Source organism: Alexandromys fortis, unplaced genomic scaffold, assembly GCF_014885135.2.
Source record: "Alexandromys fortis isolate MF-2015 unplaced genomic scaffold, M_Fortis_MF-2015_v1.1 scaffold_9, whole genome shotgun sequence".
Classification (NCBI taxonomy): domain Eukaryota; kingdom Metazoa; phylum Chordata; class Mammalia; order Rodentia; family Cricetidae; genus Alexandromys; species Alexandromys fortis.
Genome location: NW_026067892.1, coordinates 12,190,126 through 12,203,347, shown reverse-complemented (window position 1 = coordinate 12,203,347; position 13,222 = coordinate 12,190,126). Strand labels below are relative to the sequence as shown.

The 13,222-nt window shown below is 44.4% G+C and overlaps 1 protein-coding gene across 11 annotated transcripts in view; it reads left to right on the top strand.

The window, feature by feature from the left end:
• Positions 1-13,222, top strand: part of Ank3 (ankyrin 3) — a 526,650-nt gene that overhangs the window by 409,532 nt on the left and 103,896 nt on the right. For 7 of the 11 annotated variants that reach the window (XM_050142496.1, XM_050142430.1, XM_050142438.1 and 4 more), the window contains 7 exons: positions 2,018-2,215; positions 2,925-3,023; positions 4,513-4,611; positions 4,703-4,801; positions 5,950-6,045; positions 10,280-10,352; positions 10,532-10,594. In XM_050142496.1, coding sequence (XP_049998453.1) covers positions 2,018-2,215; positions 2,925-3,023; positions 4,513-4,611; positions 4,703-4,801; positions 5,950-6,045; positions 10,280-10,352; positions 10,532-10,594 — 727 coding nt within the window. The remainder of the gene's footprint in view (positions 1-2,017; positions 2,216-2,924; positions 3,024-4,512; positions 4,612-4,702; positions 4,802-5,949; positions 6,046-10,279; positions 10,353-10,531; positions 10,595-13,222) is intronic. The other 4 variants (XM_050142456.1, XM_050142402.1, XM_050142464.1 and 1 more) reach the window with 1 other exon arrangement.

Genomic DNA, 13,222 nt, shown 5'->3' with positions numbered 1-13,222 from the left:
GATGTTGTTTGCTTGTTTGTTTTTGAAACAGTGTCTCCTCGCATAGCCCTGGCAGGCTTCAGCTTCCCAAATGCTGGAATTGTAAGCATGCACCACCACACCCAGCTCGGTTAAATGTTCTGTCCCTTGTAAAAGTAAAACCACAGGTGATGACTGATAAGGATCTCACAATGCCTTTACCACCTGCCCTGTTAATGTTAGGCATGTTGGCTGGTCCTTCTTCTGTTAGTGTTGCCTTGTGAAGTTTCTCTTTAGTGGAGGGGTAGAAGGTAGCTAGCTGTCTCCTGCCCCCGTGTCTTATACTGTAGCCTTGGACACAGTCCAGTGCTCTGCTGGCCCGCGGAGGCACGGGTCTCTGAAGGGTGTGTCTGAGTATTTGGTCAGAGGGCCAAATGCTTCTCAGGGTAGCTAGTGTTTCCACATGGCATAGGTCAAGACTAAAAATAGGAATCCAAAACCTCCTCCTGCCCTGGCTCAGCCAGGCGAGGACTCTGGAGGACATCTCCACGCTGTACTTCCGCTTGCTATGGTCAAGTTCATGTCTGTATCGTAGTGCAGTCTTGTATTTGTTATGGAGGGCGCTTTCTCAGGTCAGACACTCAAGGCTCCTGAGGCCCAGCTCATCAACAGGAAATTTCATCTATAGCTGAACATTAGGGGCCAGCTGAAGAGAAAATGGCACAGGTTCTGACTGTGGAGGCTCCTTTCTTCACGCAATCTGCATGTGCCTATTACTTTGAAACACGTACTGTGAGGAAACCACAGCCTGTGCCTCAGTAGCTTCAGACTACAGTAAGAAGTAATATATATGTAAATAAGAGTGCGCCACTAAGTGATCCAGTACTGAGGCTAAAGACACAGTGGTTTCTGGGTGTTAGAAATTGATCCGTGAAAAGAGGCAGCCAGCTTCACTAAGGGTGTAGCCCCTGGGTTGACTGTTCAATGCTATACGCCATCTTCATAGACAGGCTGTGGGAAAGCATTCGTGATAGAGTGAAGCAAGCCAGAGAAACCTGAGATGATGACCTCTCTGGACACCCGCAGGGTGACTGGTGGCTCTGGGTATCAAGTACAGACAGACAGACCACCAGCAAATAATGAGAAAAAAGCAACTCCCGTCAAGATTAAAGATTGTGACTTGCGGGCAGTACAAGATGTCTTTGTTCTTTGGGGCTGCTCGGGCAACACATTGATAAGGAGCAGAGGATTTCTCGCTGTTCCAGAGCTGGGAAGGTCAAGACTGAGGAGTTCACATCCAGCAAGGGGCTTGTTGCCCATGACTGAAAGTAGAAGGGCAAAGAGAGAGAGAGTAGCGGGGAGCTAACTCGTCTTCTCAGAAGCTTATTCTCTATAGCCTTGCAAACCACCCCCTCCTTAGCCTACCCTCTCCACAGCCCATTCCCTCCACAAACCGCCCCCTCCATAGCCCACTCCCTCCATAGCCCAGCTCTTCCACAACCCACCCCCTCCATAACCCACTCCCTCCACAGCCCACCCTCTCCACAGCCCCTTTCTCTATCTCAGCTTCAAGAGCATCCTTGAAGGGCAGGTCCTCCTGCATCCTCACCACCTCTTCCAGGTTCCACCTCCCAGCACCATTGCATTGGGTCCAGAGTTCCCAGCACAGGAAGACAAGGGACTCCTTTCAAACCATAACAGATAGACACTAAGCTGATTTGAAGACTGGAATTTTGAACGGCTCTGAGCATGTCCCCGGGAAAGCGTATGGCTTGCTCTTCTAACCCCAGTCGAAAGATACAGTAGTATTTATTGAGCATCTACTACCATAGGTTTCCTCTTCAAAAACCAATAGTGCACCAGCTCTGGAATTTTAGATTGCAGTTCTTCCTACTCGGAACTGCACTCATGATACGATTTGGTTTAGCACCATTTCTTACTCGTCATAGTTTTTCATCCAGCTAAGAGCGATCCACTAGAAAAGGAAGCATGCTCTTTGAAAATGTATACCGTATACATTTTTTTCTCAGTACTAGACATGATTGATTGGTTTTGACAGAATGGTTATACACCACTGCACATTGCGGCCAAGAAGAACCAGATGGACATAGCGACTTCTCTGCTGGAGTATGGTGCTGATGCGAATGCGGTTACCCGGCAAGGGATTGCTTCCGTCCATCTCGCAGCTCAGGAAGGGCACGTGGACATGGTATCGCTGCTCCTCAGTAGAAACGCGAACGTGAACCTGAGCAATAAGGTAACTTCCTTCTTGTTCTTCTGCAAAGCCTACAATCCAATAGAAATTAAAGCCTCAGAAAAGTCTAAACGTTGATTGAAATTTGGGGGTCAAGTAGAATAGGCAAGGTTGACAAGATGGCTCAGCAGGCAAAGGTATTTGTTGACAAGCTTGATGACCTGAGTTCAATCCCAGAACCCACACGGTGGAGGGGAGAACTGACTCACACAAGTTCATTAATAGAGCAAGAACATTACCATATAATGCTGTACACCGTATAATAATTATCCTTGACTTTTTGCTGACATTAACCCCATTGATCATGTATTAAAACTCCAGTGTGGTTTTGTTGTTAGAGTCTTTGATGTTTAGTTGGGGTTACCCACATATGTTGGGGGAAGGCAATATGCTCACTTATCTTTGCTTTAGAAATATCCCTACAAAAAAAGTGAATGAGAAGGGAGGGGGCCCAGATGCATCAAAAGTCACAGTCCTGAGCAACATCAAGTTTGTGATGAGCACCTCTGTCACCCTGGGGTACCCTGGAATTTTTTATGGAGCCTCTGGTCAGCACTGCTGACATAGTGTTCATACAGAGTGTTCCATGTCCTTACTCTGTAGATTTTTCTTTTTAAGGGTCAAGGCTAACTATTAGAATTCACATGCCAAATCTCAAACTAAGCCACATGTATACACTCATCATGACTGACATCCCTGGAATCTCTTGCAGAGTGGCCTCACCCCACTCCATCTGGCTGCTCAAGAAGACAGAGTGAATGTGGCTGAAGTCCTCGTCAACCAAGGGGCCCACGTGGATGCACAGACCAAGGTACATCTCCTTTCCCACCCAGCAAGGAAGGAGCCCTACCAGGTGGCCCTGGAGTGATCGACCTCAGTGGGAAAGCTGCAGCCATGGCAGAGACAGAAAACTGCCCTGGTCTTCCCAGCCATAGACAGCACTTCCATTCAAGGGCCGGACTCTGACCATGGTGTTTCAGACACTCCCATCTTTACTGGCCCAAGCTCTTCCTTAGCTGCGTGGTAATATTCTGTATTATTACCAGGAATCCTGTCACAGATCTGCTTCCGAGGCAGTGTGCAAATGTTGTAGGTTTTATAAGTGACTTTAAAAAAAAGAAAGAAGGAAGTACTGGGATTAAAGACCTGTGCCATCACCACCCTGTTTGTATGTATGTTTGATATGCATTCTGGTATTAAACAAGTTCTCCTGTTTGCAATGCACCCATCTTATTGACGGAGGCATCTCCCATCTCCATGGTTCCATTACTTTTCAAATAATAATTTAAATTTTATGTATGCATATATATTTTTAAAGAGAAGAATAGTCAGGGGAGAAACAAAACAAAACAAAATGAGAAAGAGTGGAAGGCCCCTGAGAGTCACTGGGTGTCAATCTAAGGATGGATTGGTTGTTTTGTGTCGTCATTGGTTTTCAAACTGTGGGGCTGCAGGGAAGACCTGGGTAGGCTCTCTTTAACCAACACTGTGGTCCTCGACTTTCTTAATGCTGAGACCCTCCAATACAGTTCCTCGGGTTGTGGTGACCCCAACCATAACATTATTTTTATTCCTACTTTTTTTGCTACTATTATGAATGGTAATGTAAATAGCTAGGTTTTCTGATGGTCTTTGGCGGCCCCTGTAAAAGGGTAGTTTGACAGCACCACCTCACCACCACCACAAAGGGGTCGTGACCCACAGGTTGAGAACCTCTGACTAAGAGCAACTCTACCAGGATCAAGTTCATACTTAGACAACAAGAGCTCACATCTTAACTGTTTCTATGCTCCTGCCTGCCCACAGTGGGCCTTTTGCTTTTTACTCCTCCAAGTTCTCACTATGCAAACCTGGCTGTCCTGGAAGTCACAGAGATTTGCCCACCGCTGCCTCTGAAGTCCTGGGATTAAAGGAATATGCCTCTCCATCACCCCTGCCCTGGTCCCCCAAGCTTGTCACTTAGCCATTTTGTTAAGAGGACAGAGCGGTCAATCAACCCTAACCTAGTCTGATAATACAACACTCTCTGGTGACATCAACCAGTTAGAGTACACCTGTCTAGAGGGCTGACGTAAGGGAAAGTTAAATGCCTATTTTTATATTCAATCAGATATATTAAGACTAACTCTGAAAAGGGCAATTTTTGTTATGGGGGAAAAATCTAAAAAAAAAAGTATTTTCCAACTCAAAAGGAACATTGAATAATACTTTACTTCCGTTAATACTTTACTTCCGTTTAGGATTACTTGTTACTAAAAGTGCACTTACAATGTTTCTTTTTTTATAAAATGTAATTACAGATGGGCTACACGCCACTCCATGTGGGCTGTCACTATGGAAACATCAAAATAGTCAATTTTCTGCTGCAGCATTCCGCAAAAGTTAATGCCAAAACAAAGGTGGGCGCCTCCCCCTTCCCTTCCAGCCAAATCCTTGGCTTTGTGTTCAAGGAAGCAAGCGCGTGTCATTTCTCCATTCTTCCTTCTGCAGAATGGATACACACCCTTGCACCAGGCAGCTCAGCAGGGCCACACGCATATCATCAACGTCTTGCTTCAGAACAACGCCTCCCCCAATGAACTCACTGTGGTAAGCTGTGGGCCCGCGCTGCAGGGCTGGAGGAGACAGAGGGGCTCTGGCGTCTTCTCCCATTTCGATTGCACACCGGCTGCTTCTCAGTGATACGTTGTATAGAGCCTTCAGCGGGGTCCCATGCCGTGGGCTCTTCAAACAGCAGTGGTAGACCAGGGTTTCACGCTCTAAAAATACTCGCTTCCTTGCCACTTATAGAAGCACATGAAAAAGAAAAACGATATTTATGTCCCATTGACTATTGACATGGAACCACACACATGAAGCTGCTTGGATGCTGAAGCATGGGTAGGAACAGGAGAGCTGGACTTTCACAAAGTATGTTAGTTAGTTATCTTTCCGTCGCTATGGTGAAATACCTGAGGCAAGCGACTTAATAGAAGGAAAGTCTTTCTTTGCCTGGCGGTTGCGCAGATGCCAATCCATGATCACTGGACTTCATCAGGTTGAGTCTGTAGTGAGATTGGACATTATGGTAGAGAGTGATTACCATGGCCACCAGGAGGCAAAGAGAGAAAGGAGGAGTCTGGTGTCCCAATACACCCTCTAAGGACATACCCAAGGTGGCCTAATTTCCCTCCATTAGTCCCAATGTGCCAGTAGCACCAACATCTTCAAATACATGGCCTTTATGACATTTAGGATTCCAACTATAAAATTATGTCACTAATGTAACTTTTCCATTTTTTTTCGTGTATGACAGTTGTCTTGGTGTGATGAGACGCTGGTCTTGCATTGGTTGTAGGCTGTAAGCGGAGTTTCTCTGTATCCCGACAGCCACTTCCAATTTATCTCTCAGAGACTTATTATTAATTGTAAATGCTCAGCCAATAGCCCAGGCTTGTTACTTGCTAATTCCTACATTTTAATTAACCCATATTTCTTACCTAGCCTCTGACACATGGAAGTACCTTCTTTCAACACGACACCTTCATCTTGCTTCTTTCTGCCTCTCGCAAGTCCTCAGATTCCACCCTTCTGCTTCCTGGTCTCCTCAGTCTGGTTCTCCTGCCTATCCTCACCCTGTCTGACTGTTGGCCAGTCATCTTTTTTATTAAACCAATCGCAGCGACAGATATTCACACAGTGTAAAGGAATATTCCATAGCAGGCTGAGTAACTTTGTCCACATTTTCCCGTTTCCAGAATGGAAACACAGCCCTGGCCATCGCCCGGCGCCTCGGCTACATCTCAGTGGTCGACACACTGAAGATTGTGACAGAAGAGACGATAACCACCACCGTGAGTAATGGATATAGAACTTTCTTACTCTGAAAGCCAAGTTCCCAGATGGCAGTTTCTCTAGGCTTTTTTAGAACACTCTTTCTTCCTCCTTTCATAGACTAAGTACCACATTTTAAAATAGTATCACCTTATTCTTGGCAGCCAATATAGCAAAACCTTTATTTCTGGTATGAACAAAGTTTGAAACACTAAAACAATGTATCTTGTAAAGTTGCATGGCTATGGAACTGAAGAGATGGCTCAGTGCAGAGGACCTGCCTAGCATCTGTCTCAGGCAGTGGTCCACAGTAACTCCAGCTCCAGGGCTTCCAGTGCCCTCTTCTGGCCCTTCTGAGCGCTGCACTCACATGCTCAGACACACAGATACATAGACACCAAAATAACTAGTAAAATGTATCTTGGAAAAATAGTTATGTAAGCAGATAGTTTTTGATTCCATATTATACAAATAAATTTGTTTGTTTTTTTTTAATTTTGGCATTGTAAAAACTTTGAGAACTTTATGTAAGCTCTTTAAAATATTTGTTATTTTTGCAAAAAATAATGTTTTCTTAAAGTTATAGGTAGATAAAAATTGACATTCTTATTTTTTTGAATACCTGTTTGGGCTTTCCTAGGGAAACCAATATTTTCCTTAAATTTTAGAGTAAACATTTACCAGATGGCCCTACTAGATACATTAAAACAAATTTGTATTACATTTCATTGTGTGTGTTGGGGGTACACACCTGCCATGACATGTATGTGGAAGTCAGAGGATAACTTGTGGGAGTCTGTTCTCTCTTTCCACTATGTCGGTTCTGGGGATTGAACGAGGGCTATCCCTCAGGCTTGTCAGCAAGTATCTTTCCATATGAGTTATCTTCCCCAGCCCTTCACACACACACACACAAAACAAACAAACAAAACCAAAACCCTTCGTAAATCACTTTAACCCTGTCTGATGCCTTTGACCTAGATTTGGCAGCTTTGGGATTAAGAACAGTTAGGACAGTGGAATTTGGGGTTATTGTCATCCTTTCTTTTTTAACACCTCCCCGTCTGAAGGGAGACGTGGCTATGATGCATAGCTTACTTTGCATGTGCAGTGCTTTATATAGAAAACCGTGGGCTAAGGCTGTCTGCAGCTACCTGCCGGCTGCGTTACTTGGCAGTTCGCGGGCTTTCAGAACTATAAAATAAATCTGCTGAGTACAAGAGAGAAACTGTATGGCTTACGAGGTAGAAAATGCTCACTAACCAGGATCTATTTCGATCATTACCACGGAGTTTAGGACAAAAATTGCACTCATCAGTTCATACTTTTGAAATCTACAATCTGTTACTGAGTTCTTGTGGATATTTTTGTTAGTGTGTGTTTTGTTTTGTCTCGAGACAGAGTCATGCTATGTGGGCTAGGTTGGCTCAAACTCACAGAGCCGTTCTGACCCCAGAGTAAAGGCGTGCACTTCCATGCCTGCTGACTATCATTAAATTCTTAGAGAACATTTTCTAGCCTTAATGTTCTGGATTTGCTGTATAGCTCTCCCTAGGAGAGGAAATAGGAGAGAAACAAGCTGTTTAACAGTAACCAAGTGTCTTGATGCTACAGACATTTGAGTCATTATAATAATACATCAGATTGCTGTCTCAGCATAGAGGACAGTCCTTGTCTGGTAATTCAAAATACAAATCATAATTGAATTCTTCACCCATTGGGCTATTTCACACTGTTTATGTGAAATAAAAATAAAAGCTTTGGGCTAGAGAGACTGCTCAGCTGTTGGGCTCTCCAACTGCTCTTCCGGAAGACCTGCCGCGCGGTTCCCAGAACCCACACTGGTGGCTCACAATAGCTGGTGACTTTGGTTTGGGGATTCAGTACCGTTTTCCGGCTCCCCACAGCCACCTGTGTGCATGAGTATATATGTGTGCACACACATATACGTACATAAGTAAGATATTTTAAAAAGGCAAAACACTAAAAGCGTTACGGTACCCTCGAGGGTTGATTCGTGAAGTACAGGCGAGGCTGAGGTAGAGTCTCAGTACAGCACAGCAACCACCAGCCCTAGAGCGGCATAAATGAGAAGGTCAAGAAGGACCAGGCTCCAGCCGGAGCCGACGGCAGTGGCGGCACTTCGTATGTGTGTCACCACTAAATGAGGGTGGAGGTCAGAAGGTAATGCATGCTAAAGGCAAGGGCCAGACTGTCCCAGGAAGAGAATATGGCCTCCCCGAATACTGTAGGTGCTCACGGTGTCCAGCAAAGAAGCCAGTTCTAAGAATTATTCCACTCTTCTAGTGCTTGAGACTGTCGCCAACTCAGACACCGCCTTTCTGCCCTCTCTCGTGTTTGGGTGTAATTCCCTTAGATGGGAGCTGTGTGCTTTTTGGGTTGGTATCTGTAATCTTAAAATAATTAGCACAGCTCAGCCCTGACCACGCTCACTGTCTTCTTGGTCTAGCAAGTTACCAGGACCTCAGCAGCCACCGTTTCTAGTAAGAGACTCCTCCACATAGAGACAGTTCATGATGTGACCATCCTGAGAAAGAAAGTTAGTAAATTCTTTCATGGTCACAGCGGCGTGAGGAACCAAATGCCAAGCTTCAGGAGGAACAATTCTTCCTTTAATGGCATTAAAGGTGTATTTCACTTGATTACATTGCTTAAAATATTCAATTTCTCCAGCCCCAATCAGAAAACATCTAACACCCAGCTGTCAGTGGCTAGCACCTCTCTCTGCAGAAAGGAACCAGGGCTCCTGGGAGAAATAGCTAGCCATAGGACTGGAGAAGGATTGCTCCAAAGTTAGTGTCCTCACTTTGCTTCCATTGCTATGGTAAAAGGCCGACCAGAAGCAGCTTTGGGAGCAGCGCCAGTTAGCTGAACTTACGGGTTAGTCTATGGGCGGGCTACAGTCCACCATTGAGAAAAGCCAGGACCAGGAGTTCCAGCAGGAACCTGGAGGCAGGAACTGAAACACAGGCAGTGAGAAACACAGCCTACTGGCTTGCTCCCCATGGCTTGCTCAGGTACCATTTTTACACAACCCAGAACCAGCAGCCAAAAGTGGTACCATCCGCAGTGGCCTGGGCCCTCCCACATCGATCATTGATCAAGAGTACCTGCAGGCCTATCAGATAGACGTAATCCTCCAGTTGAGGGTCCCTCTTTCTAGGTGACTCTAGTTTATGTCAAGTTGGAAAAAAAACCTAATCTGCACATCAAGGAAGTGCACTGTCCTCACTACCAAAGCTAAACGAAATATGTGAATACAATGATGGGAGGGGATATCATACCACAAATCAATAGGAAGAGTTCATGATGACCAAGGCTGGGACACTTTATCCAAAACATTATAAACAAAACAATATTCGAGCACAGTCCAAAGTATGAAGCAAATATAAGTGAGTTCATACCGGTGTAAGCGAACAGCTGAAAGTGTAGGGAAAATGTGCAGGTACCTGAGGGTAAAGAATTACAAAGAGTACAGGACATTCCAGGCATTGTCGGAATACTGAATAAGTACATTCTCTTAACCACTGAGCCATCCCTCCAGCCCCTGCTTTCAGCTTTTTAGCTTACGTGATACTGCTGTTGTCTTTTGAGTAGGCGTGGATTAAAAAGTTAGAAAGTAACTGAAAGAGGAAGCAGGAGCCGGGGAAGGCACTCGCCCTGTAACTTGGTGTTCTTGATGAAGCTTTTCTGGAAGCTGATATGATCCTGCAAATGTGTTGCCTTCAAAATGTTTTTAATGCACGTAGTTATAAAATATGCATAACTTGCATAATGTTAATAGTGTTCTGTATCCTGTCCATGGAATGGACACGTAGTTGGGAATGCAAAGGAAGCAAAAGGCTTGGCACGAAGAATAGTGACAAATTCCTTGCTATTATTTTGGGCTGTCTTCTTCGATGACCCTGGGTGGGATGTGATATTTGGTCCTGGCCTAGATGAGCACAGCAATGCTTTCTTCGCTTCCTCTGAAAAAGCCTTATTAGTGACCACCATCTCCGCTCTGTCTGTCCCTGGAAGGCTTCCAAACCCTGTGCTGCTCTGAGGAACATATCTGAGGACCCCCGTGCTGCTCAAGGGGGAGAGCATACTGTGTATAAAGCCTTATAGGTTCTCTACCTGGAAGCCCCACAGGATAGAAATCAATTCAGAAAGACACGAGTAGTCCTCCCTGGAATTGCTAAGTCCATTCGTACTGAAGCAACTGCTTTTTGTTGTTGTTATTGTTCCTAGACCATCACTGAGAAACACAAAATGAACGTTCCAGAAACGATGAATGAAGTTCTCGATATGTCAGACGATGAAGGTACGTCAGTGTCCTTGGGGGGGGCGGGGGGGGTTCGTCATGGTGATGAGTGATTGGGTATCTGTAGCTTCCAGAAAAAAGGCCTTGACCTATGTGTCTTGGGGGAATGTTTACATGTTGTGTTTTGGGGTCGGGGATGAGGATTTTCATACGCTTCTGTTGTCGCTTCAATCATGCAGTTCGTAAAGCCAACGCCCCCGAAAAGCTCAGTGACGGGGAATATATCTCAGATGTTGAAGAAGGTATTTACCCCTCTGTCCTGTGACGAGACTTAACTCCCAACTTCAGCTTTCCTTCCTTAGCTCTCAACAGTAACACTCCCTCGAGTTACTAACGTCTTGTGGAATTTTGAGAATTAATTTGGGGGCCATTTAAAGGCTCACCTACATCCTACCCTCTTCCAGACTCGATTTCTCAAGCCCATTTCCCACCTTTAAGTAGAAAAAAGAAAAAGTCACTCCTTATAAGGCGTACTCTCTTGCTGTTGTTTCTGTCAAGCAGAAAACGGGTCGTTTTATTGCTTGTGTCTGAAATCTAAAATGGGGGCAACTTAACTGTTGATAGTTGTTGGGTTTTGCTTTTTCCTTTAGTGGAAAAGGCGGCCTCACAGGTCACAGACCGAATGCCTGGTCTGCAGCAGACACTGAGATCTCCAGTTAAATCAGCTTTGGACTTGGGACTAAGCTTGGAAATTCTACCCGAATACAACCACTTCTAAACGATAGACTTTCAGTGGTGACTTGGTATATGTTAAGGCTGTATTCCACGTGCTCAATAAAGCTTCTCGTTTTCTGCTTTACTTAAGAGATTGATCCTCTTGACCATGTCCTTCACTTACATATATATGAGTGTGTATATGTGTGTGTGTGTATGTGTACATATATACAAATATGTGCATATGACATGTTTGAAAGGTCTATTGGAAAAATATCATCATATAAGTGAGTAAATACTGTAAGGATGACAAATTTTGGAGCTTCACCGGAATAATGAAGTATTTACTGTATATTATATAAATATATAATATATATTAATTATATAAATATATAATGTATAGTAATCATATAAATATATGATATACAGAAAAGATTATATTTGACTGTTCTGGAACTTTCTATGTATGTAGACCAGGCTGGCCTTGATCAACCTGCCTCTGCCTCCCTGGTGCTGGGACTGAAGGCATTCGTGACCATTGCCCTGACTTTTTTCCTTCCCTGCAATCAGTTTACCCTCCGAAACGTCTTTCTTCCTTCCTGCCCCCCAGCCCCCTCCCCCTGCTTACATAGTACCTTTTCTCTCCTGTGTCCATCTCAAAAGAATTTTAATTCAAACTCACTGGGAGCACAGGCAGTGGGGAAATCTCTCTGATACAAAGTGGCTGTAACTTTGTGACAGCCCACAGCTGCCTAGACAGACACCAGGGGAAGCTGGTGACCAGACGGCACACTTCCAGGAACTGCAGCCCTGAAGCTGTGCCAAGACTCTTGGTTCTCTATGATTATTGATATTCTCTATGATTATTAATAGGTTTTTTTTAATAGACTTTTCCACTGGTTGTGTGTCTGTCTCTTTTATCTCCTGCTGGACTTGGGTCACATCTTCCTGAGATGTCTTGTGACTCGCTGTCATTTGCTGTCACAGTGGATTCTCTTGTCGCATTTCAGAGCAATTTCTCATGTGCCCATGTGTTGTTTCTTTAAAGGGATGTGCTTCCCTGTGTGTACACAAACTAACAGGATTCAAAGTATGTTTTCCGAGCTAAATTAGCATGAGATACAATATGATAGTCATTGTCTGCAGTGTCCCTGATCTTTTAACAAAGTAGCTGAGGTTACCACCCTGATGAGAGGCCAAATTTGAATGGACTGTAATAGTTCTGTTTATGTGGATTAGTTATCAGATAATTCCAAAACAAGTAAAAATGGGATCTTTAAACTTGAATTTAATTCACTTAATGAAGTAGAAATGACAATCATTCCTTTATATTTGCAAACTTAAAATTCAGAGTGGCTTATAATGATCATTTGTGCCTTTCGGTGAGTTCTTTGTATTTTTTCCTCTTTGGGTGTGTTCATGGGTTATCAGAATCATTTGGCTTTAGATTTTATAATGTCATAGAATTAGATACCAGGAATGGAAAGGAGGGATCCCGGAGGTCAATCTACTTGAATACCCTTGTAGCTGGAATCTCTTTTGTTAGAACATTCTTTGCTGTAAAGTATCCGATTGCCTGATCCAGTTTGAATAATCTTCTTTAAAAGTTCTCCCACCTCTCTTGACTTCCTTTTTACTTCTAGCTGGTGAGTCTGATCCTGATCTGTTTGGGCCAGGATGATGAGGATTCGGGTCCCACTGGGCTGTGACATAGGAAAATCTACTCTCCCGTGTCACAGCCCTTCAAGGATTTGAAACATTTAAAGATTATATTCATTGATGGTGTAGAGGGGTGGAATGTGACTGCGCACATGACAGCGAGTATGTGCAGAGGTCAGAGGACCGTTTGTCCGTCGGCTCTGTCCTTCTACCTTGGAGGACCTGGGGTATCAAACTCCGCATCAGGTCAGGTAGCGGGTACCGTCAGTTCCTGAATCATCTCTTTGCTCCTTCAGAAACTTGAAAGTGTTCTCCTACTATCTCATCTTCATTTCCGCTCAGGCTTATCTCAGTCCCCCCCCCTCTCTCCTCCCCCACTCAGAAGGATCTTTCTCCTGTGTCTGTCTCCAGTCTTACATGTCAGCCAAGAATGCAGGTGTCTAACATGGAGCACAAGGCTGGAGCTGTAGTCTGATTAAGGCCGAACCATATAGCAAGGCAAGTGATTGCTTGCTCCATGGAAGACACTGAGGACATGTTGTTGAGTCAGGCATGGT